The sequence below is a fragment of the Neoarius graeffei genome, chromosome 6 (genome assembly GCF_027579695.1).
Source record: "Neoarius graeffei isolate fNeoGra1 chromosome 6, fNeoGra1.pri, whole genome shotgun sequence".
NCBI classification, from domain to species: domain Eukaryota; kingdom Metazoa; phylum Chordata; class Actinopteri; order Siluriformes; family Ariidae; genus Neoarius; species Neoarius graeffei.
The window spans coordinates 59,547,059-59,573,940 of record NC_083574.1 but is presented as its reverse complement, the minus strand read 5'-3'; the positions used below and the strand labels follow the sequence as shown (position 1 = coordinate 59,573,940).

At 42.4% G+C, this 26,882-nt stretch overlaps 1 protein-coding gene across 1 annotated transcript in view; it reads right to left on the bottom strand.

The window, feature by feature from the left end:
- Positions 1-26,882, bottom strand: part of ranbp10 (RAN binding protein 10) — a 182,626-nt gene that overhangs the window by 68,444 nt on the left and 87,300 nt on the right. The window contains exons 6-8 of the mRNA XM_060923938.1: positions 26,547-26,731; positions 15,591-15,703; positions 10,622-10,730 (exon numbers count right to left, since the gene is read on the bottom strand). Of these exons, the coding sequence (XP_060779921.1) occupies positions 10,622-10,730; positions 15,591-15,703; positions 26,547-26,731 (407 nt within the window). The remainder of the gene's footprint in view (positions 1-10,621; positions 10,731-15,590; positions 15,704-26,546; positions 26,732-26,882) is intronic.

Genomic DNA, 26,882 nt, shown 5'->3' with positions numbered 1-26,882 from the left:
TTTGCATGAAGCTCGCTCATTTCACATTTCCGCAGTTTTATTTCATGGTAGTTTGTTTCGTTTTCATTTATATACTCGGAACGTGAACTGACCAGAAAGAGGGATGTTGCTGTGCAAACTGATGAACCAGTCAGTGTTGAAATCCAGACAGAGACAGTTGGCTTCGAAGACAAGCTTATCCAGTGTTCTTTGTTGGGAGATGAAAGCGTCTCATCATTAGATGATCCGTTCAAACTCTACCAACAAAACCACGATGGAAGCGGAGGATATAAACAGCCGAGTTGCTCCAAGCTTCCACCACACCACATCATCGCATGCGTCACTTCCGCAGGAGGCCCGTCTGGTATTTTAATAAAAATTTATTTTTCTAGAACACTCTATGGTCTCCGAAAATGAAGGTTTGACTTGAAATCTACAAATACTTTTACTTAACACAACTAAGAGTAAATCCGCTGAACGATCCCTTTAAACAGCGATCCAATGTTTCAGATTTTTATTTATTTAGTTACATTTTCATCTATTTCTTCCCTGCGATCCAAGAAAAATCAGCCATCTTCTGGGGCAACTCTTAAAGGAACAGTCCACCGTATTTCCATAATGGAATATGCTCTTATCTGAATTGAGACGAGCTGCTCCGTACCTGTCCGAGCTTTGTGCGACCTCCCAGTCAGTCAGACGCGCTGTCACTCCTGTTAGCAATGTAGCTAGGCTCAGTATGGCCAATGGTATTTTTTGGGGCTGTAGTTAGATGCGACCAAACTCTTCCGTGTTTTTCCTGTTTACATAGGTTTATATGACCAGTGATATGAAACAAGTTCAGTTACACAAATTGAAACGTAGCGATTTTCTATGCTATGGAAAGTCCGCACTATAATGACAGGCGTACTAACACCTTCTGTGCGCTTCGACAGCGCATTGATATCTGCAGAAGGTGTTAGTACGCCTGTCATTATAGTGCGGACTTTCCATAGCATAGAAAATCACTACGTTTCAATTTGTGTAACTGAACTTGTTTCATATCACTGGTCATATAAACCTATGTAAACAGGAAAAACACGGAAGAGTTTGGTCGCATCTAACTACAGCCCCAAAAAATACCATTGGCCATGCTGAGCCTAGCTACATTGCTAACAGGAATGACAGCGCGTCTGACTGCGTCTGACTGACTGGGAGGTCGCACAAAGCTCGGAGAGGTACGGAGCAGCTCGTCTCAATTCAGATAAGAGCATATTTCATTATGGAAGTACGGTGGACTGTTCCTTTAAATTACTTCCTTTTTTTTTTGCGCAACTCAGATAGAATATTTAGCATAACAGAGCTGCCTCGTGTCTTCACAAGTAGTGCAGAAAAACATCTGCGATTCAACCACAAATGCATAGCTTCTTGTGTATTTTTTTTTTTTTACTAAATATTAAAGCATGAACATGAAGCCAGCCAACCATATTTTTTTTTAAACTGCTGCTTATGCTGCATCACAGGGCAGCAGAACACCGTCAGAGGAAAAGCGCTATCTACCCTCTATGCGGAATACATGAGCTTACAGATGGCGATGATTGGCTAGTGTCCCTGTGATTGAGAGGTGGAGAGAGAGAGAGAGAGAGAGAGAGAGAGAGAGAGAGAGAGAGAGAGAGCGCATGCCATCCCTCCCTCCAAGAAAGGATGACCAATATTGCTCCCATGGCTCTCGGAGACAGGCAACGCATTTTGCCTTGGAAGCCCCTCGTTTACGTTTTTGGAGTCGTACTTCACTACTTGTGTTTATCAAGTCACCACCTGATAACCTCGAGTGAAACTTTCACGGGTAAAGTTAAGTGAAGGGAAAGCAACACGCACTCTGTTACGCATAGTCTTGGGTTTAGTGTTGCATTGGGGAAGTAATATTAGAACCAATTCACACCGTCTACTTGAATACAAGGTATTGCAGTACGTATGGTTTCCACTCTTTTCTCCTGTCCCCGTTTAAAAAAAAAAAAAACACGGCTCACTAGAGAGTAAACCAATTACCAAGACATTCTCAAGTCAGAAAAAAAAAAAAAAAAAAAAAGATTACCTTATCTATCTTATCCGATGCTTCCAAGGCAAAATGCACTGCCCGTCTCCGAGAGCCATGGGAGCAAAATGAAGATGCAAGGAGTAGACGTAAAGAAAGTTGGTGAATTCAAGTACCTGGGGTCAACTATGCAGGAAAACGCAGGGATGAGAATGGGACATTTAAAAAAGCTCTGAAATGTCTGCCAACTTTCCCACACACACACATATATATATATATATATATATATATATATATATATATATATATGAATATATGAATGTTTTCAAATTCAATGATGGTTTAAAACGTTTATAAACTTACTTTTATAGCATTTAATAATCCCTAGTACTTAATCACTAATTCATAAGTAGTAATGATTAATAATCAATAATAATTACTATTACTACTAATTATTATTAGTGGCTGTTAATATTATTCTTATTATTATATTAAAAACACTGTTGTAGACGATAAGTAATAAAACTAAACTTTTTGTACAAATTATTTATATTGTACTATATTTAGAATTATTGTATTTTCTGGAGTTCTTTTTAATTGAGTTTTGAAATAAAGGTTGTTTATATACTTATATTAAACTTGGTACAATAAACAAATAAGGCGGCACGGTGGTGTAGTGGTTAGCGCCGTCGCCTCACAGCAAGAAGGTCCGGGTTCGAGCCCCGTGGCCGGCGAGGGCCTTTCTGTGCGGAGTTTGCATGTTCTCCCCGTGGGTTTCCGCATGGGTTTCCTCCGGGTGCTCCGGTTTCCCCCACAGTCCAAAGACATGCAGGTTAGGTTAACTGGTGACTCTAAATTGACCGTAGGTGTGAGTGTGAGTGTGAATGGTTGTCTGTGTCTATGTGTCAGCCCTGTGATGACCTGGTGACTTGTCCAGGGTGTACCCCGCCTTTCGCCCGTAGTCAGCTGGGATAGGCTCCAGCTTGCCTGCGGCCCTGGAGAACAGGATAAAGCGGCTACAGACAATGAGAATGAGATGAGACATTAAACAAATGTTAATTATGTAAAAAAATTATGCTATAAGCCCCATTTTCCACCTGACTCTTGTGCGCATGCGCGAACCCCCCTGCGTTTCACTCCGGAGTGCTTCACCTCTAACACACACGCGCGCCTCGTATCCGTGAAAAGCCAGTTTCCCAGCCTGCCGTGTCTCCAGCGCTGCGGTACCGGCTTTAAACACATTTGTGCAATCCAGCGCTTTTTATCGCAAACGATTCTTCTCCTTATTTTGGGGGTATTTGTCATCCCCCAACCACTTGTCGTTAAACAGACATCTTCCCATAATTATCAACGCTTTCTAGCGCTCGCGTAAACTACCCACGCATCTCTCACTCTTCACACCCACCACACTACACTGCCTCCAGTAGCCTCCTAACGTTAGCTCTTGATCTACAGAATGCACAGAACGCACAGAACCATTGCTGCCCCCAAAAGGTGCGCTGGTCACTTTTAAAATTATATTAAAAAAAAATACCCCAAACCGGATGGAGACATTTCACTCGTTCGGTCCAATATTAAATTTAATACCTTCCTTTCGAAAATTCCAGTCATTCCAAACAATTTAAGACGTTTTTAGGCCTTGAAAACCGAAAGTTGTATTTAAGACTTTTTTAGGACCCGCGGAAACCCTGGCCTCGCCTTGCGCCGACCCCCCCGAAATTTTCTCAACGGATTTACACGTTTCACAAAAATGACATTTTCAGCGGGAAAAACTCGGAATTCCGCGGATCCGCGGAAAATTCTCATCCCTGAAAATGGGGAAGGATTTGACCTTCCCCAAGGATTTCGGGAGTCATTTGTGATCGGAAAGTCCCAGCAAAAGTGAAAGGTAAGCTGTATAAGACAGTAGTGAGCCCAGCTGTGATGTATGGATTGGAGACCGTCCCCTTAACGAAGAGACAGGAGGCAAAGTTGGAGGTGGCGGAGTTGAGGATGTTAAGGTTTGCGATGGGAGGTTGGACAGGATAAGGAACGAGCGCATCAGAGGGACGGCACATGTGGAGAGCTTGGGAATTAAGCTAAGAGAGATGAGACTGAGATGGTATGGGCACATCCTGAGAAGAGATGCAGAGCATGTTGAGGATGGAGCTGCCAGGCACACGAAAACGAGGAAGGCCAAAGAGGAGATACATGGATGTGGTGAGAGAGGACATGAAAGTGGCAGGTGTGGTAGAGGAGGATGCGGAAGACAGGGAGCAATGGAGACGAAAGATCCACTGTGGCGACCCCTAATCGGGAGCAGCCAAAAGAAGAAGAAGAATCTTATCTGATGAAATGCTTGCGGCTCTCTGAGATTTGAAAAGCGCGTGTCTGAATTTCTACGAAGGGGGCTGTTTCTCAGGTCAAACAAATGAGAAAACGAGGCAGCAGTTGAAATAAGAGGAAAATAAAGGAAAACTCCGATAGCGTCTCGTAAAAACAGGCTGTGTGGACTATTTCTTGGCTGCTAGCAACCAGCAAGGTGAAAACCTTACCGGTACATCATCTAGGGCATGGACTCATGTTGATTTATTTTTTAATATCTGATGAGCTAGTAAAAATTAATATTTGAATCAGTAATAAATCAGTGCGTCTCAAAAGTAGCCGGTCGTCGTCGGCAAGTCCTACTACAGACGGCGATTTGCCGTAGCCGGCGCCCTAGTTTTCACTGAGTAACAAAAAATATGTGTGTTTGCATATCTGTACAAAACTGAGCAGTGTGCGAGATGTGAAACTATGTTTTATTCAACTAAATAATGGCCAGATACTAACACGTCCGTAGGAAACGGAGGCAGCCATTATGCTGCCGTGTGCTGTAATTGAGATGTAATCCGATTGGCTGACGAGGTGTTGACGATGTTACGTGTACTGTGATTGCGCTACACTAACACATGGCTAGGAACGGTGACTAAGGTGGGGTTTACATTAGACCGTATCAGCGGATCATCAGATTAACGTTTTTAAAACGATTAGCGTGCACACAGCAACGCCAATACACGATTCGCGTGCACACAGCAACACCAATACACGGATACGCTCGGCTCCGCAGGCATCCTGCGCTCCAAATCACTCCGCCCTGAACAGCGAGTGCCCTCTGGAGGGTGCGCACTCTGGCCCTGCACAGCTCACAGAGCACGCGAGTGAAGCGCACGAGCAGTGATTCGGGACTGAGCCGCTGTGTGTGAGATCCCAGCGCATATCACTTATTACTTGCAAGTGGAAGGATGGCAAGCCTAAAGACAATCATAACTACACAATGGGCAGTATTTGCATCAGTATTTGCAGTATTTTCATACTTTTATACTCTTTAATGAAAGGTGATACAAGGCGGAAGTCCGCGCCGTTTTTCAGCAGTCGCGTCACATGACCAACGCGAGCGAATCAGGAAGGTGGATGTCACAGTGACGTTGTCCAATGACGACGCCAGCTAGAGCTCAGCACAGCGTATCCGCGTATTCTCAATGTTTACACAGCACCGGACCAGACACGATCTGGATTGAATACGTGGACCCTGGCGGATTCCCGTTTCCCGGCGTTTCCAGGCGTTTTAATGTAAACGGACAGTGCATCCGCGAAGAAAACAAGACAGATACGGTCTAATGTAAACTTGGCCTAAGAAGCAGAGCAGCCCATTAGATGCCTGGTTTTCAAAAAGACCTCGAATCACAGGTAAGCCTGTAATTTTAGCCATCACTACGATGACCTGCCCCGTGTCCGAAATCGCTCCCTACTCACTATATAGTGAGGACGCCATTTTGGAGTGCTGTCCGAAAGCTTCGTGAGGATTATTTACACCCTATACAGTGCACTCAAAGTATCCCACAATGCATCATGAAAAGTACTGTACAACCGATGGTCACTAACCAAAGCAATATATCCCATCATGCATTGCGGTCGCGCTGAAAGAAATCAAATTTAAAGTCTCAAATTTGATTTAATAAAAGGCAGCGGCAAAGAAGAAAAGTATTCAGCCTTGATTTAAAAAAACTGAAAGATGCAGGTAGTTTGTATTCATTAATGTTGGAAAAGCGTGCGACAGTAATGACGTAAATACCAGCGCGACGGACTAGTGTCCGAAAGCGTTTTTTTTTTTCATTTTACCAATGAGCTCACTATATAGTCCTCTATACAGTAATTCCCTATTTAGGAAGTAGTGAACGAGTGAGCGATTTCGGACACAGGGCAAGTGAAATACGTCCGCGTATGGGTCCGTGTATAAATGCTGGTTGGCTAAATATTAAATTATAAATATCGATCGCTATCCCATTATTGGGGCGGCACGGTGGTGTAGTGGTTAGCACTGTCGCCTCACAGCAAGAAGGTCCGGGTTCGAGCCCCGTGGCCGGCGAGGGCCTTTCTGTGCGGAGTTTGCATGTTCTCCCCGTGTCCGCGTGGGTTTCCTCCAGGTGCTCCGGTTTCCCCCACAGTCCAAAGACATGCAGGTTAGGTTAACTGGTGACTCTAAATTGACCGTAGGTGTGAATGTGAGTGTGAATGGTTGTCTGTGTCTATGTGTCAGCCCTGTGATGACCTGGCGACTTGTCCAGGGTGTACCCCGCCTTTCGCCCGTAGTCAGCTGGGATAGGCGCCAGCTTGCCTGCGACCCTGTAGAACAGGATAAAGTGGCTAGAGAGAATGAGATGAGATGAGAGATGAGATCTCATTATTGTATACGGCCTGTTTTGGGTTAAACCTGCCCGCTTGGCACATTGGCATTGTTTATATTTTGACTTGCGACGGAATCCAATGTATCCTTGTAAACGGGTGAGGCATCACATATTGAGACCTGACATCGGTCATGCAGTTCATATTAACGGTAATCGTTAAAATGATCAATATATACACGAGTTTATACGTATCTGCTTTTGTCCAGCTGCTGTTGCAAGAACTGTCACTTGTCGTCAGATAAATATAGATTCACTCATTATAACTTATACAGTGCAATGCCAAATGAAAACACTGGGATATATATTTTTTCAAAACATCTGGAAAATCTTTTGAACTCTGAACCTCCTTAATAGAAAGGGGATATCGCGTGCTATTTGGACCTAATTTGAATTCATCTGACGTGAATAGACTTCTGCAAAAGGCAACAGAGCCGTTCCTTTCAAAGAAAAGAAGGATAAAGTTGTAAAAAAAAACCTGAATCAAGTTCACGATCTGATATCGCTACAGACACTCTTACACAAGCTTTAGGATTAGATCGATACTCCGATTGTTCAGAAATTGAATAATGAATCCAGAAGAAATGTGACGATACGAAACTTAAATATTTTTGATAAGTTATTGTGATGGTTACTTGATTTTGTAAGCATCAAAAATATATACAGTGAAACCTCATGTTACGACCACTTCAAAATTACGAACAGTTTTTCACGGTCCCGATTGCTTGCTTATATATTTCATTGGTTGCGGCCTTCAATAATGCGACCACCTCAATATTGCGTGTTAAGGCCAATTTATTTAAGTCCTCGCAGACGGTGTCGCAGATAGTGTCTGCGTAGCCCCCCCCTTCGCAGACGCTCTGCGCGCACCTCCCAAAAATTGTGACCACCGCAGAAGCCTCGCAGACAGCGTCGCAGACAAGAGGGCTCTGATTGGTCCACTCTACATCCGCTGTACACGCACTTCCGCTTCCCTGCTTTCCCGGTTTGGTTTGGTTTCACGACCGCCATTTTTGAAAACACGAGCGAAGATGGAGCAGCACGAAGAGCGGTTGATCGAGGAAGTGAGGAAGTACGTACATCTATACGACTCCAGTTCTAGTCATTATAAGTAACCGGAGGATAAACACTCCACTAACCACACCCACCAACTACTCCTAGCGACTTCGCGCCCCCTTGCGTTGTGGCAGTGAATAACATCGCGCACGCCTATTACTCCCCGCTCAACGATAAATTACAACTGTCTGCGAAAAGCTATCTGCGAAAGCCTTGTCGCAAGAGCATGCAGAGGCCCTTACGACCATTAATTTCGGTCCTACCCGTCGAAAATCAATGTAATTAAACCTCGAAAATACGGGCGCCCCCCGTCGTGTCAAAACACGGGGCACAAGAGCTTTCACGACATCCGGTTTACGTCATGCCGCAAAATTAAGATCGACTTGTACGACAATGAGTAGAAAACGCAATGAGTCGTCTTTGAAAGAAAAAACTGATCTGATTAACGAAAGTGCGGGTAAAAGTCAGCGTCGGCTAGCAGAAAAGTTTGGAATTGGCAAAGCGCAGGTAATCTATGCAACGAGGTGTGAAGTGAGCTTTAGTAGATCGATTTAAATAGAAAAAGTTCAAGTTGTTAAAAGTGTCATAAGGCCACACCAATTTAATTAGTTGGTTCTCGGATTTTTTTCAGGAAAAATATGAAGCAAGCGGGCGAAATAAAAATAAAATTAAAAAAATGCTCTGATGGTAAAATTAGCAGTGGAAATAGACCAAACAATACAGGCAAACCAGTAAACAGAATTTCAACATACCTGTCCAAGATTTTATGCTTCTGTTCGCTGAATATCCTAACAATCACAAACACAGGCTTTGTAGGATTCCCCTCCACAGGCATGTTTCTTCCACAAGTCTTTATCTAAAGTGAAAGGGGCGATTTGATTGGTTTTCGGCATCACGTGACCTTTCCTGTTGGCGGGAGTCTGATTTCGATTTTTTTTTTTTCATTTTGCATTTTTTTCAAACGGCGATTCCGAGAACCAACTAATTAAATTGGTGTGGCCCAATTATGAAAGTGTATTCAGAACGAGATTTCAATTTCTTGTTTCAATGACTTGTGTAAGTTTGCTGTATGGTTTACATTTAAAAATGGTATAGCCTAGGTCACAACCGGACGTACGATTTTTTGGCCGTGCGATTTTTGGCGTTTCCCCAAATCGCTGCGTTTTTTTTTTTTGTTCGTGGAGAAAGACGCACGTTGGCCGTAAGTTTGTCTTGCAACCTGAAAAAAACGTAAGCGCCCGTAGAGTTTGTTTGACATGACAAAGAACCTCTGCGGCCGGTCTGCGGCTCAAAAATCAGCACGTCACACGCGCGCCCTCCGTGCGTTTCTTGCGTCTTTTGCACGTAGACCGGCCGTAGGAGCACGTACAACTGGTTGTGACCGAGGCTTATGGTTTTAATTATGATTAATTCTATTCCAAGTTTATTAAAAGTTTAAATGAAAACTTAGTTATATTGTTTTTTACATGTTGTATTACATGTACATTTGTACTTGCTAGACGCACAAACCACACACACATGCTCTACTTTTGTTTAAATTTAGCTTGTTGATTTAATCATTTATCAATGAAATACAATAAACTAGTTCATAAATTTATTACATGTAATACAACAGTATTAAGAACATCATGCATGCACGTTGCTATGCAACAGCTCAGCAACTGTCAGTATATCTTGCCAACTCAATATTAAGACCACCTCAATATTAAGACCACTTCGACCTTGTCCCAATGGTGGTCTTAATATCGAGGTTTCACTGTCAAGTCAAATTTCTTTTTGATTTGTGACTATATGGCAGTTCTATTAAAATTTGTAGTACCGATTTAGTCTGGCTAACGCGACTTCACAGCTCTGCGAGCATTTGGTCTGGCAAAGATATTAAGCCCAACCGTTTCCCAAAGGCGTGGTTGACCCGCCTCCCTGAAATGCCTCAGCTTGCTACTGGTCGAAGCCAGAAAAGGCTGTGATGAAGCTTAAACCAATCACATCACTCTTTCCTCTGACGTATGTGACGCGACGGAAACTGCTTGAGTAACAGGAAGAAGATAAATACCTCCAGGGCTGCTCTTTGCTCCGTTTTCAATGAGAACTTCCCGTTGAATGCTTTCAATACAGCATCTACCGCTGTGTCAAAGGCTTGCCGCTGCTCCATGTTCGTAATGTTTCTAGTGAATGAAGCGCTTCTGGCATAGATTCTGTAAACAATCTATGGCTTCCGGTCGCAGTTCTACTACGTCACTGCCTTGAACACGCCTCTACCCAGGGCCGTTGGAGATGCTCAAAGTTGATTGGTTCCCGATTTTTCGGGAGCTTGGAAGAGCTGGAGATAGCTTGCCTTGCCAGACTAAGCTCACAACAGGCCCTCGTGTTGCATCACACTTAGGATGGGCGGGCCCAGGCTAGTACCGATTGCCATCACTTCAGACTCTATTTTGCTGTTTACTATAAACTGGAAATTCCTCCCCAAATGCTTTCAAACTGTCTCGGATAAACCCAGTTTTCCATTTTTCTCGTCTGTGGTTCACAATGAAGGGCTTCATCCTTTTTAATTGTACCCTCCTATTCTGTGCCTCGTACCCTTTTATTCCCCTAAACTTTGAGACGTTCATAAAAATGCCATGTTTTTGAGGAGGACTGCAAGGTATCCAGTTCCAACAAGCTGGAATTATGTGAATTATAAACGGAGGGCCTACTACTCATTTGTGGGTTAGCATGGAATTAAGTGCTTATCTAATAACATTAAAAAGGCAGAAATTACCCAAGCACATGTACTGCTACAGTGCCACTGACCTGAGCGCAAACTACTGACCCAGAAGCAAGAGACTCCTTTACTTTTGCACTTCTGTGCGTGCGTGCACATGCAGGAACTCACTTCAACATGAAGAGTAAATTGGGGTTGCGTTCTAGGAGGCCGGGGTACAGCTGATGTGTGGCTTCGACGGCTTCTCCAACACGACCTTCCAATACCAGCTTCTGTATTCCTGTTCTCACACACACACACACGCACACACAATTACCATCTGTGCAAGACCTAGCCAAACGCCAGAACACATGATCACGATAATGCTCTGGCTTGAAAACTAATTCCACTTACGAAAATAGGTACCCTATGGGTACATGTGGCTACTGCTTATTAATAAAATAGTTTTCTGATCCCATGTCCATCCAGTAAATATAGCATATGCATACAGTGCTGAGCGTAAATGAGTACACCCCCTTTGAAAAGTAACATTTTAAACAATATCTCAATGAACACAAACAATTTCCAAAATGTTGACAAGACAAAGTTTAATATAACATCTGTTTAACTAATAACGGGAAAGTAAGGTTAATAATATAACTTAGATTACACATTTTTCAGTTTTACTCAAATTAGGGTGGTGCAAAAATGAGTACACCCCACAACTAAAACTACTACATCTAGTACTTTGGATGGCCTCCATGATTTTTAATGACAGCACCAAGTCTTCTAGGCATGGAATGAACAAGTTGGCGACATTTTGCAACATCAATCTTTTTCCATTCTTCAACAATGACCTCTTTTAGTGACTGGATGCTGGATGGAGAGTGATGCTCAACTTGTCTCTTCAGAATTCCCCATAGGTGTTCGATTGGGTTCAGATCAGGAGACATACTCGGCCACTGAATCACTTTCACCCTGTTCTTCTTCAGAAATCCAACAGTGGCCTTAGATGTGTGTTTAGGATCATTGTCGTGTTGGAAAAGTGCACGACAACCAAGGGCACGGAGTGATGGTAGCATCTTCTCTTTCAGTATAGAGCAATACATCTGTGAATTCATGATGCCATCAATGAAATGCAGCTCCCCGACACCAGCAGCACTCATGCAGCCCCACATAAGGACACTGCCACCACCATGTTTCACTGTAGGCACCAGGCGTTTTTCTTTGTATTCCTCACCTTTGCGACGCCATCAGTTTCAAAAACATTTATCTTGGTCTCATCACTCCAGAGTATAGAGTCCCAGTAGTCTTCATCTTTGTCAGCATGGGCCCTGGCAAACTCTAGGCGGGCTTTTTTGTGCCTGGGCTTTAGGAGAGGCTTCTTTCGTGGACGGCGTCCATGCATGCCATTCCTCTGCAGTGTACGCCGTATTGTGTCATGGGAAATAGTCACCCCAGTTTGGCTTTCTACTTCTTTAGATAACTGCAGTGAACTTGCATGCCGATTTTCTTCAACCCTTCTCATCAGAAGACGCTCCTGTCGAGGTGTTAACTTCCGTGGACGACCTGGACGCCTCTGTGAGATGGTTGCAGTTCCATCTTTCTTAAATTTTTGTACCACTTTTGCTACAGTATTCTGACTGATAAGTAAAGCTTTGCTGATCTTCTTGTAGCCTTCACCTTTGTGATGTAAAGAAATGATTTTCTTTGGGGAATTCTGAAGAGACAAGTTGAGCATCGCTCTCCATCCAGCATCCAGTCACTAAAAGAGGTCGTTGTTGAAGAACGGAAAAAGATCGATGTTGCAAAACGTCTCCAACTTGTTCATTCCATGCCTAGAAGACTTGGTGCGGTCATTAAAAATCATGGAGGCCATGCAAAGTACTAGATGTAGTAGTTGTTGTTGTTGTGGGGGTGTACTCATTTTTGCACCACCCTAATTTGAGTAAAACTGAAAAATGTGTAATCTAAGTTTATATTATTAACCTTACCTTCACGTTATAAGTTAAACAGACGTTATATTAAACTTTGTCTTGTCAACATTTTGGAAATTGTTTGTGTTCATTGCGATATTGTTTAAAATGTTACTTTTCAAAAGGGGGTGCACTCATTTACGCCGAGCACTGTACATGTTATTAATTATATTCGCCTCATCTCTTGCAAGCATCACCAAGCTGTGAGCAGAATCAGGGGTTGTAGTATTCTGGTTCCCAATTTTGTTTACTGTGTTTTGTTCAAAATACAGCGCTGTGAACGAGATCCATTTTCAAAATAATAAGAAAGCACTTGTTCGTGAATGGTCTTCGAAGCGTTATTTAGATTAGATTAGACAGAACTTTATTGATCCCTTTGGGCGGGTTCCCTCAGGGAAATTTAAAAAATAAAAAATAAACAAAAAGTACTAATTTAGTACTAATGAGCACATTTTGTTTCACAAGTGTAGTGTAAAAGACTCTAAAATAAAGAATTAAATTAAAAAATTAAGAAGTTTGATATCGGCTTTTCAATACATCTGCCAAAAAGCTAAAAAAAAAAAAATTTAAAATTTACAAAACCTTTCATTTGACCTTTCAGAAGGACCAAACAAAAGCTGTGATAATCAAAAAGTAAATTTTCTTAAAATAAACACCACTTACTCGATATCGAGGTGAATTTCGTTCATCTTTTTATCTGCCGATTATCTTCCGATACTACTAAGTTAAAACGAGGTTTCTCTTATTTCGTTTCCGGTTCTGATTGGTTCCGAAGTTTATCAAGAAGTAGAACGGGTCATTGAACTCGATCAGGATAAGTGCTGATTGGTTGCGAAGTTTCGCTATTGTTCCGCTCTTTCTTACAACACCATAACATCGTGTCTTCGCTACTCATTCTTGTGTACCTTTGATAAAGTGAGATCAATTGTTCGTATCGCGAGATCACGAGTCGCCGTTCTGGTGATTGTACTGCTTACGCGCATGCGCAGTGCGCTATCGTTACGCTCATTCTTACCGTCTTACAACACGATGACATAGTGGTTACTGCCTCGCTTCGCCTCTGAGGCAGTAGCCACAAAAATGAAGGAAAAAATGTAAAAGGTTTCTGGTCTGGCCAAGTCAGTCACCAGAATTAACCCAATTGAGTCTGCATTCCATCTCCTGAATCGAAGACTGAAGAACAAAACCCCAAAACAAATATCACAAAAGAAGAATGGAACAGTTTGGTGAGGTCAGTGGATTGCTGGCTTGATGCAGTTTTTGTGAACAAGGGATACGCAACCAAACATTTAACAGTTCTTCCACAAAATCGAGTCGTGCATGAGCTAATAGCCGACAAGGCACTATAAGCCATGTACAATGAGACAGAGTGGAATAACGGTTTTATTCTATCCATGTTCACTGGATTTTGAGAAACAGAGAATTTTTTTTTTTTTTGCTAATTCAATAAAAATGTTACACAAAACGTCCGACAAATTCATTTCCACTTAGGAGGTAAACAAACCAGAAAATGACAGCAGCAATTTGTGTAAAATGCTATAACAATAATTCTTGAAAGAAAAAAAAAAACGTTCTTACCATGAAATAGTTTTACTCCATATTTTTTTTTTAATTTTTTGGGGTTTTGTTTTGGAATAGTTTTTATTTCATCCTCGGTTGGTTCAGCAACACATGCCACCATTTTCTTCTTCTTCTGGGTTTTTTGGCGGTTGGTGAACCAACTTAAAGGCGAACCAATTTACTGCCACCAACTGGGCTGGAGTATGGAACAGGAGATATTGGGAGGGGAGACAAAACTAGATTCTTTTAGCTATTTCTGCTTCTTTTAAATACTTGATAAGGTGATGCATCTGACTTGATGCGCGCCGCCATTTTCTTTTTCTCTACTCACGGTATATGAGCTGATATCCTAGTAGGAGAGTAGCCAATCAGAGCGCGCGATTGCTCATATCCAGTGAACGTGGATCTTCATCTTCTATGCCCCGACACCCCACCGGGGGCATCGGCCGTTGACAAGGGATCTCCAGAGGACTCGGTCCTGTGCTTTTCCTTCTGTCTGAGTCCAGGTGTACCCCAGGCTCCTGAGGTCCGTCTGGAGATCTCTTCGCCAGGTGCTCTTTGGCCGACCTCTTCTCCTCTTCCCTTGAGGGTTCCGAGTCGAGGCTTGTCTGGTGATGTTTGTCGCTGGTTTTCGTAACACGTGCCCAATCCATCGCCATCTTCGTCTTTCACTGGTATTTTCAACCAAAGATCGTTGTTACTGATCCTTCCCACCAATGTATCTTCAGGATCTTTCAAAGGCAGTTGTTGATGAAGGTCTGTACTTTACTGATTGTGTTCTTGTGAACGTGGATCGAAGAATCCATGTGTTATTTACTTTAAGGCTACCTGTTCCTATACGTTTTTTCACCTCAAGCTTGGTTGGTCTGCCACCAAAGGTGTCAAGTTTGAAGTTGCGAAACACATCTCTATGTATAGTTCAGGAAATGAAAGCTGAAATTCTGATGGTCATCTCATGATCTCGAACCCAAATGTCTTCACTATAAAGCAAAAACCAAAGAATTGCCCTTGCTGTTCCAATACTTACGGAAGGGACTGGTCTGCATGATTTTACGTATTGTACCGATGCCGTATGATCAGATAACTGCCTGAAAGTAGATGGTGAGCGCATGTGGGGTGATAATGTAATGTAGTATCAGTGATGTGCTCTACTAAAACAGAAGTAATGCTACATTGAACACAACATATTTTGCTAGCCCAGTCCGAGTGCATGCATTTTGTCCCTTACCTGTACTGCCAGAGTCTAGCAGATGCACCGGAGTACTTTTTCTATAGCATTGTGCATTCTAATTTTATGACCGGACTTTTGTAACACTGTCTTAAAAACAGACCTGGAAACAGCATTTGCTGCTGAGTCTTCGTACAATGTAATTAATTTACAGTTATTCAGATACCCTTCTGAGCAAGTGCTTGAATTACGAAGAACCTTACAAGGCAACATGCAACCCCAAGCAACGTGGGTCATTAAGCACAATACGTTCTCGACGATCATGACCAAAGATGAATCAAAATTGAGTCACTCAATGAGTATTCTCTGCACATATATGGGAGATAAGAGGTTGTTAATAAGCAGCTGGTGAGAGTGAGGAGGCTCTCTGCGTGTGTGTTTGCATGCGAGTTCTCACTTTGTCTGTTCTTTATAGAGGCCTGGTCCTCTTGTATCATGGTCTCTGTGGCTCGGGCAAAGGCCATGGCAGTTGCGCAGTACCCATGATGCACCAGGTAGCTGGATACCATACTAAAGAAAACATCACACACAAAAGTTAGAGACAGCATTGTATCATGTCCACTGTTCCTTCAATGTGATGTAATTAATACTTGCTGTATCTGTATCCTGAACTAAACCAGACACGGGATGACCAGGCAGTTACTAAGGGTGAAAAAATGAACCTGGCAACTCAAGTTCACGTTAATGAACGGTCTATACGAGTGTTTCTCAACCACTGGGCCGAAGCGCCGTCTAGTGGGCCAAGAATTTTTTTTCCCTCCCCCGAGTTGAAGCTAATTTTTACTCGTAGTAGGGTACAATTGCTGGGCTGCATCCGACATCACATCCGCCTCATGGAGCTACGGTCACACTACAGCTCGCGATACTTTGTGAGGGGTTATTGATGAAAATGAGGCATTTTGGAGGCGATATACAGGTGAGCTAAAAGTTGTGGTCACACAGCACGTGAACACTTGACTGTCACGCTTGCTCACAGGACCCAGTCATTATGAGAAACACCTGATATTGATTTGAGTGCAGTCAGCACTCGCATATAAGAATGCTGTTTTCACAGAGGCTTTATGAAGTATTATCGTTATCACGGTCATGTTTGTTTCTAGCCATGTTTATAACGCTATTTAAATACTCTGCATTATGATTCTGCTTTCGTTTGTGTTTCGTTTTTGTAAATATCACGCCTGCTAATAAACACTTCCTGCACTTGGATCCGTCTATTGCCGTCTATCTTGCAGCATCCTGATCCCCAGATCTTTAACCCAGCCACATATAAAAAGTTGTACTCCTCCATGCTCTTCCAGGTTTCTATCTGTGTGTCCGTGTAGAATGATGTCTGCAGCACAAGGTAGTTTGAGATGTCGGGGAACTCAACGGATGGATAATTTTCCAACTTGTCGGAAGAATCCTTCTTTGTTGGCGTGTAAGGATCTAATCCCATTGAGTGAATTCTACATCCACTTCTTCTAAGTGTACTTCTTGGTTTTAATAACTTGCTTGTTTGCTGTACACAAACATGGCAATAAGTTCTTGTGTTAATTGACCAGACTCCACTTTTGGATCATTAATCCCTTTTGACTGAGAATGCCCTGTGTGCAGGGTTTTATATTGGCTTCTCGCACATCCATACAGTTTTAAATACAAAACCTACAATTAAGAACAGTTTGGGGTTTTTTGCATTTATTTAATTCCTGGGCTCCCATCTGTAACAGGGAGTGACGTTGCATTCCATTAATCCACTTTACAGTAGATTATTAGATTCTAATAGAACAGATGCGCCAAAATAATTGGGGATATTTTTTTAACGGGCCCCGACTCGTTACAAGTATGAATAGGTGGGCCTCAAAGTAGAAAAGGCTGAGAACCCCTGCTCAAGACATTTCATATCTAAGTAGCCGCTTCTATCCATGCGCTAAACAACTGGCAGTTTGTTCACATGGAAGTAAAAGCTTCTCAGTTGCATTACTTTTTTTGGTGGTGTCTCTTGTCGTAACTCAGACACCCAGTGAACTGTGAGAGCAAAATTTCCAAAACAAGTCGAACTCACTGCTGTTGCTGGGTATACCCGGACTTGTACGGTAGACCGTATAAATTCCAGAATCTAATCAGATCAACTGCTGGTTACAATGATGATTCCTACAAGCCCTACAATCATTCAACCACTTGTTCTTGAGCTATCATGCTAATGAGAATCTTGGACAGACACCCAGACACACTGATGACAAGACAGAAGGATAGACTGATGGGAGGGAGGGATGGATAGATAATTGGCGATACCAATGAACATTCATAAATCACACACGTTTTTCATAACATGTGCCTTGGTGCCTCATGCTGGTTCCCTAACACAGATTACACCCATTTTTAGAGGACACCAGCACAGAGTTATTCCAGCCGTCATCTGCCAAGATCTTTTAAAATCACCTCAATATAAAGTATATACTGCATATTTATAAATTATCTGAGACAGCTAACCAGTTTTAGATCTACAGTCCTTATATAAATATTTTGGTATGTCCACCGATCAGCCCCAACATTAAAACCACTGACAGGCGAAGTGAACAGCATCGCATTACAGTGGCACACGTCAAGGGTAGGATATATTAAAAAGGAAGCAAACAGTCAGTTCTTGAAGTTGATGCATTGGAAGCAGGAAAAATGAGCAAGCATAAGGATGTGAGCAACTTTGACAAGGGCCAAATTGTGATGGCTAGACGATTAGGTCAGGGCATCTGCAAAACGGCAGGTCTCGTGGGGTTTTCCTGGGATGCAGTGGTTCATAGCTACCAAAAGTGGTCCAAGGAAGGACAATCAGTGAACGGGTCATGGGTGCCCAAGGCTCACTGCTGCACGTGGGGAGTGAAGGCTAACCCGTCTGGTGCGATCCCACAGAAGAGTTACTAGAGCACAAATTGCTGAAAAAGTTAATGCTGGCTATGACAGAAAGGAGTCAGAAGGCACAATTCATCACAGCTTTCCACAAACCAGAAAGAGTGCCCCATGTTGACCCTTGTCCACCACTGGAAGAACCCACAATGGGCACGTCAGCATCAAAACTGGACCAAGGAGCAATGGAAGAAGGTGGACTGGTCGGATGAATCACGTCTTCTTTTACATCATGTGGATAGCCGAGTGTGTGCATCGCTCACCTGGGGAAGAAATAGCACCAGGATGCACGATGGGTAGAAGGCAAGTTGACGGAGGCAGTCTGATGCCCTGGGCAATGTTCTGCTGGGAAACATTTCCTGACACTCAATGTGGATGTTACTTTGACACTTACTTAAACACTGTTGCAGACCAAGCATACACCTTCATGGCAACAGAATTCTCCAGTCGCATTGGCCTCTTTTACCCGGATAATGCTATCAGCTACACTGCAAAACCTGCTCAGGAATGGTTTGAGGAACATGACAAAGAGTTCAAGGTGTTGACTTGACCTCCAAATTCCCCAGATCCCAAGTCGGTCGAACATATGTAGGACGTGCTCGGCAAAAACGTCCAATCCATGGACACCCCACCTCGCAACTTACAGGGCTGAAAGAACCTGCTGCTTACGTCCTAGTGCCAGATACCACAGCACATCTTCAGAGGTCTTGTGCAGGCCGTTTCACAATCAGGGTATACCTTTCGGGTCCACAATATTCCAAAAGTCAACTTTTTGTTGCTCGTTGCTGCCAAGAAATTACCTTTTGAGATGGAAATTAACTGTGCAGAATGTCAGAGTTACAGGTCATATACTGGGAATGTTACCTGTGCGTGAGAAGACAGGATATTGACCCACTTTCTTATAGTCTATGAGAGTAAGGTATACAAAGTGAAAAAACGTTGTGATCTTAAGTACAAGGACTGTGTAGCAACGTTTGTACATGGTGGTAACTGTAATGCCAACTGAAGTGGTGACGATCCTTGAGATTTCCCAGAGATGACACTTTGACAGTCTCACATTTCAACCACGTGTGAAGCTCTGCTGCAAATGTGTCTGGCATCTGTTTCAAGTCCGGTATTTCTTACTGTGCAAAAACAAAGTCGTCTTCGTCAAAAAAGACCAAGATTTTGTTAAAAATGAATTCACAACCCCATCATATGATGAGTGTTTGCCAGAGAGAACATTTCTGACGGACAAAGGATACTGTCAGAGGCACTTAGTTTGCAAAAAAAAAAAAATGTAGCTTCCACTTAGATATTGTTCTATTGTGAATGAAAATATACATCCCAAAGTAAAACCTACTTAGTGCTAAAAATGCAATTCTGAATTTAACCAGGAAAATCTAAATGTAAGGATTAAAGTAGAATTAAATTAAATGACCACAAGGTCAAAACTGAGCCCACATTTGACTCTGACAAATATAAGAATTTATAAGAGACATTACTGCTGTAGGTAGGGCTGGTGTGTCGCTGTAAAATAAGGTAAAAGAAACTCCAGCATATACACACACACACACCGGACCTAGCTGCAGGAGTTAGTAGTTGTTCAAAAAGACCACCATGATTGTGAAACAGCCCGTGCAGTCCATGCCTAAACAGGTCAGAGCTGTTTTGACAGCACAAGGGGGACTTGCACAATATTAGGCAGGTGGTTTTATTCTTATTAGTCTCGGACCTGGCTTAGACACGTTAGCACATAATTAAGGAGAGGATAACTCAACTGTTCGAGGCTAATTTGACCCCAGGAGATAACTTGGGATGTGTGCCAAAATCACTATCCGGGGCAATTACCAATCCAAGATGGCTGCCGGTATTACAGTATTATTATTATTGTGTTACTCTTCATGTCCCTGACCCTGGTTTATGTGACACATAAACAGCAATAATGTGATGTTAAAAGTTGTACTGCTGGCTGTTAAACATTTAGGCTCTCAAGATATTGCTGCTCCTAAAGTAACAAGTTTTGCTTTGTATTTTTCACTTTAAGTTAAAGGAGAACTGAAGTCGTTTTTAAACTTGCTTTATTTCTTAATTAACGTGTTATTTCAAGTACGTTTTCGGTTTCAGTAACCTTATATCATGACTCGTATTGGCAACTAATTGCAGTTAAATATTATACTTATCGGCCTATTCGGTTTTTAGCCGTGTTGAATGTAGTTCGTTTGGTCCACGGCAGGCGTCGCTTATCCGCGCGATCTTCACGAGACTTCGAAGCGTGAAGTGTCGGCCAGGTGTCGGTGCCGCCATTTTGAAAACTCTTTTCCAAACGAAATATTGCACAAAAATGAGTTTAAATGACGATTACTGCCTACTTTTTTTCAAACTTTCCTGATTGCTCTCAAAACAAACAAAACTTCCGGCTTGATTACGTCAGCATTCGAAAGAGGGCGCGCGCGTCTTTTGACAACGTTGGCAGCTGTTGGTCGCTTTGATTTGCGCTGTATGTTTTACTTCCGTCCTACGATGTCTCGCACAGGTCTCAACGAATCTCGTTTACGGCCATCGCTTTGACATATAGACTGATATATTGCGTAGCATATTTCAACCACTCATAACGTGCTATAGCAGTGACAAAACAGCTCTCAGAAATGCATTCCGATATTTAATAAAATGAGAGAAATAGAATTTTGATGATAAAAAAAAATATTTGCCTTCAGTTCTCCTTTAACATTCCATTGATCATAATAGTATGATCAATGCTTTCTTATACTCTCCGAAATGATATGCGTAGGTCTCCCAATTCCATGATTTCATGTTTGAGGTAGGGTTATTCTGTTTTTCTCATGTTTTCTGTGAAACTGCCATTTTGGCCAATTTTTGGTGGTTTTTTTTTACTTTGCCCTTGACCATAGCTTGTTCCCTTTTCCTTCAGTCATGAAAATGATGTCACTAATGGATTCCCCATACCCCAAAACCCATAAAATGAGGTATTGCACATACTTCTGTGGTGAGTGGTTCAAAAATTGATATTTTCAGTATGGCTACCAGCAGCCATCAGTGGATTGGAAATTTTCGGCCTGTTCAGTGATCAGTGCAAGTGCTGTGAACTGGGGTTTAAAAATGATTTTCTGAATATTTTGTTTTGATGATTGTTCAATCAGTGATCACTTTATATGTCACAACGGTAGCCCATCTATTCCTATGCACGATATGTCAGACAGCTTCGAACCTTCTACCCGACCACACGGTCCATCATAGGACCTCCACTAACTAAACAGTGTTTGGATTGTGGCTGGGGCCGCAAACTCTGAATCACACAATTGTCTAGAATGTCCTTGAGTGCGACAGCATTAATATTCCCCCCTCCCCAAACTGGAACCAAGGAGCCCGAATCTGTTCCACGAAGAACTCGAGAATAACAGAGCCTTGACCTCAATCCGACTGAACACCTTTGGGATGAACTGGAACAGTGACTGCGTGCCAGGCCTCCTCCTTACTAAAGTTCTTGTGGCTGAACAAGCACAAATCCCCACAGCCATGCTCCAAAATCTAGGCGTTTAGATCAGTCATTCAAAAAAATATTAAGCTTCATGAAGTGCACTTTCACAACTCTGTACATTTTAAACTCCGCTAAAATACTAATTCCCCATTCTGAGTGACTGACACTGTTTGACGGATATAAGCCACTGTTCCAATGATTTGCTCAGCTTTTTGGACGGTGCGCAACTTGTGCTAATTCATGCTCAGGGAGCGAGCAACAGACAGACAGGGAATAACCGGTTTGAAAGAATGTGCGAGTTAAAAAATGACCTGTGGCTGCCAAGATCTCGCTTTATATCAAATCATCCGAATTAAATTAATTATATTTCTGCAAAACAGCAAACTCTAAGTACAGACAACAGCCCTTATTTATCAGTCCAAATGTAGAAGCCGGTAGAGATCCGAGTGTAGAAATAAATAAATCACACAACAGGGTTCACGTGTGATTCATGACATGTGAATATCTTGCCAATCACAGTGCAAGAATGATCAGGAGTTGATAAATATGGCGGCTGAAAAGCAGTCATTTAAAAAACACGCCCCTGTTTATTCTCAGTTTTACAGGCCATGCCCCTAGATTTTACAGCATGGAGATGTGCAAGACAGCCAAAAAGAGAAACTTCTCTGCTCTCGCAATAGAAACGTCAACATCGCAAGTCCAACTCAACAAACTATTTCTATTTGGCAGCCTGAAAAGTAGCATCACAGGAAGTCGAAAAAAAATGCAGTCTGGAAAGAAAATGGTCAAAAACATTGCCATCGACAATCGAACTCCAGGTGATGCTTGAATATTTAATACATACATAAAATGTGTGTAGCCTATATACTGTATATAATTATTATAATAAAACATACAGGCCACTTTTTCCATGGAATAAAAACATGTATTCGATTCCCTTATAGTGGATTTATTGATGGCATACAATATTGTCATCATATCGCTTATCCTCCATGTATTACGCCGCTTTCCACAATGGAGAATGAGCGTGCAATATTTTTTAGAATATTGCACGTTGTCAAGACAACGACATGACGTTACACTCCGGAGCTAATGCGAAGATCCAATGACAAAACTTGTCTGCTGCGCATGCGCAGAATCATTTCTTTGTCAGCTGGGAAAAAGAGAAGACGAGGCTAAATCCAGCGCTACCGCCAAGATGAAGTACTAAATACATAAACTGAAAAGTGAAACTAAAGACGTGCTGAACATCCAAAAGGCGACCGAAATTTCCTTACGTATTCTTCATGCATATTTACAAGAGAAAAACATGCCAACGGACATCGAAAAACTGGAAAAGAGACACATCGGAGATGCAAAACTTGCGTGCTAGCGAGTGACTGAGTTTGTAAACAAACATGGCTGCCAGGTTTGCTTTGTTAAAAGCAGAAGACTTTGAGAGAATTTTGGCTGCCAGGCCACTCCGTTGTGTGTAGCTGTCAGTTTTTTGACAATGTGTGTCTAGTCAGCGGGAAAAGACTAGCAGTGATATCATCGGAGTGAAATATCGGTAATAATTATACATACAGGCCACTTTTTCGATGGAACAAAAACGTGCATTCTATTCCCTTCTAGCAGGTTTCATTCATTTGGTTTGATAGCATGCAATATCATCATATCGCTTATCCTATGTGTATTACACCACTTTACCCACTGGACAATAAGCGTGCAATATTGTTACAATATTGCATGTTGTCAAAACAACATGACGTCACACGTCAGAGCTCATGCGAAGATCCAATGACAAAACTTTTCGGCTGCGCATGCGCACAATCATTTCTTTATCCGCCAGGAAAGAGAGACAACAAGGCTAATCCAGTGCTACTGCTATAATTAAGCACTAAATAAATAAACCAAAGATGTGTTGAACACCCGAAAGGCTGCCAAAACTTCATTATATATTCTTCACACATATTTACAAGAGAAAAACATCCCAACGGACATTAAAAAACTGGAAAAGAGACACATCGGAGATGTAAAACTTCAGTGCTACTGAGTGACTGTGACAATTAGTCAACAAACATGGCTGCCAGGGTTTGCTTCGTTAAAAGCAGAGGATTTTGAGAGAATTTTGGCTGCCAGGTCACTCCGTTGTGTTTAGCTGTTGGTGTTGATTTTAAAAGTAACTAAGTAAATTACACAGGGAGAATAATAATAATCAGCTTGACTGCGCTAGCATTGGCCTTCGGTAACACTACATTAGCTAGAAGGTAACTGGACTGCTGCGCTAACAGCACCGAGTTTTGGGTAAGCGAGCGTTGGCCTTTGAGAATGCTGATATGAAGAGAGTGTGTATGTATAATAATAATAATAATAATAATAATAATAATAATAACAACAACAACAACAACAACAACAGGCTTTTTTTTGTGGTCTATCAGATATATTCCATTCAGCTAGCATGATACTGAATTCGTCTTCGACTCGTTCAATATCATGCTAGCTGAATGGAATATATCTGATAGACCACTCAAAGCCAGTCATTATTATTATTATTATTATTATTATTATTATTATAGCAGCTTATACTGCAAATCATTACATGTAGGCTGGGTGAAGAAAAAAAATGGTCAGATTTCAAATTCGCCACCAAAAACGATACAACTGTGGAGTTTTTTCTTTTTTTTTTTTTATTTCCTCATGCTTTGGGAGACAAAAGTGACTTAACAGCCTCTCGTTACCGCCATTAAAAAAAAAAAAACTGCACTCCCGAAAAACCCTCTCGCATCTTATGGACGTGGCGAGGTCTAACACAGCCAGATGTCCCATTGCCAAGATTTGATGACTGGCAAAGCTTTTGTTTAAACAGATGACTGAATGAGCACCTAACCGATCACACTGCAAATCAGTGAGCCTATCCATAGCTTTTAATTGCTTGTGATTATGTCACCAATAAGTAGCAAGTTAGCTCGGCTCTCTCAACGAAACAGAAATGCATCTTATGCCAAAAAACTGTTTACCCCGTTAATTGCAAACAATTTGTAAATTTACTGTATATTAGGCTGCTGGGCCATAGAAGGTTCACGCTGCACGCTGCATGCTGCACGCTACACGTTCACGTGAAGAACCGGACCCTGGGCCATTAAACTTCATGCTTGGATGTTCACGTGTTGCGTCTGTTCTACTTTGACAGAGTAACCAACAATATGGACTCTTCGGATGACGACGATTGCCTCATTCTGCTTTTACTGAGACAGAGGAAGAGAAAAAGGAACAGAATTTGGAGCCGAGAACACTTCCTTCTGAGAGAAACCCGTGGTGAATTTCACCGAACATTCTATAATCTGCTTGACAATCCCGATGAAGAACTATTTTTCAATTATATTTTTTCTGAAGTTTTCCCCTGAAAGCATAGAGTTATCTCCCTAGACCCGTTCTGATTGGCTGGCGCGGCGGTGACCGCATGCATTGACTGGAATTTCCATCTTCACGCCTAGAAAAAAGTGTGCATGTTCATTTCACGCTTCACGCGTGAAGTGTGCAGCGTGCAAGGTGAACGCCGTTCTATGGCCCAGAGCAAGTCATGCTACGTTTGTCCACTTTTCTTTACACGCGTGTAGCGTGTAGTGTGCAGCATGCAGCGTGCAGCGTGAACCTTCTATGGCCCAGCTGCCTTAGGGATACATGACGATGTAAGGGGCGGCACAGTGGTGCACTGGTTAGCACTGCCGCCTCACAGCAAGAAGGTTCTGGGTTCGAGCCCAGTGACTGACGAGGGCCTTTCTGGGTGGAGTTTACATGCTCTCCCTGTGTCTGCGTGGGTTTCTTCTAGGTGCTCCGGTTTCCCCCACAGTCCAAAGACATGCGGTTAGGCTAATTGGTGGCTCTAAATTGCCCGTAGGTGTGAATGTGTGTGAAAATGTGCAGAAAGTAACTGGCCACCCTCCTGCTGCAATTCCGGCCGAGTCAACCAAACTTGGTTCGCCTCAAGCCTGGATCGGGTTCGGCATTGACGCCGAGTCGATGTAGGACTTTAGAAAATGTAATATTTTGCCATACGCTAGATATGTGATGAATACGTGGCCGCATATGCTTCGATGCCAGTCAAAATAAACGGTCTAATAACTCTCCAGTCAGACACAACCGCGCTCAAACACTTACAGACGTGAGGCGAGACTTGATGTGAGATCGGATTTTAGCTTTCGCTCACGTTTATGTTGACGAACGCAAAGCTTTGTGTGGAAATGACTGGATGCCAAGTTTTGTCATACATTCATTTCCAAAATGAAGGCCAGTGTGTTTAAGACGTACAGAACCATTTCAACTGAAAGATGTATTTCAAAGTGGGAGAGGGGGAAAAAGGATTATGGTATGAATTAAATGTGTGTGGAAAAAAAAAAAAAAAAGTTGTTTCGCAGGCAAAGCCTGAGTTAAAAGAAGAGAACAGTCTCCCTTTTATGAGGCCCAAAAGTTTGGGGCTAGTTTCAGGTATTTTTTGAGATGTAGTCGGGTTGGAAATTTTGCCCGGCCGTCTATCGCGTTCGACAAGTGTGATAGCTCTCAGCTTAACCCTTTCACCACTGCAGTCCGGAATTCCGGTCTCACTGTAGTCGGGAGACCCCTGTGCATGAAGTTACGCCATGGTGAAAGGGTTAATTTAGTTTAAGGTGTTGTTAATGTTATTCATGAATTAATTAATTGTTATTCATGTTGTCCTGCCCCACCAAAATCCATGGTCATGAGCTGCTGCTGCATTTTGCAGAAGAATGGAGTTCACGGGGACACTTTATGGATTAAAAACAGGGGTTACATTAGACCTACCAACATGCTCATGACTGCACTCCGTGGATCAGTGCTTCATGAGCCACCCAGAGTGCAAATGAATGAAATTTTACAGTAAGAGGGAAAAATTGAGATTAACCTGTGCATAATGTTTTACAGATACTGTAAACGTGAGACTGGAACACAGTAGGTTTGATCATATGTAGGTAATAGATATAAAAAATGGGTTCTCACTTCTGAAGCACTGTCTGCCACTCTCCAAGTCTCTCTCCGATGGGGAAACGAGCGATCATGCTGTGGATCTTTGCCCTCCACTCGCTCATGTAGTCCTCGATGTCGAAGACAAAAGGATGCTGGCCAAAGTTAGCGTCTACAATCTCTCCAGGAGTCTGTAGCCCTACTGTAGGATACAGGTTGGGCTGGAGAAAAAAAAAAAAAAAAAGAGGTTACATCAAAAGAGAGATACAAGAGGACAGGCTTGTAGTACTCGAGTCCAACTTGTTCACTAATTTTAAGGACTCGTGACTTGGCTAGGACTTGAGCGCTGATGACTCGGACTCGTACATTAAC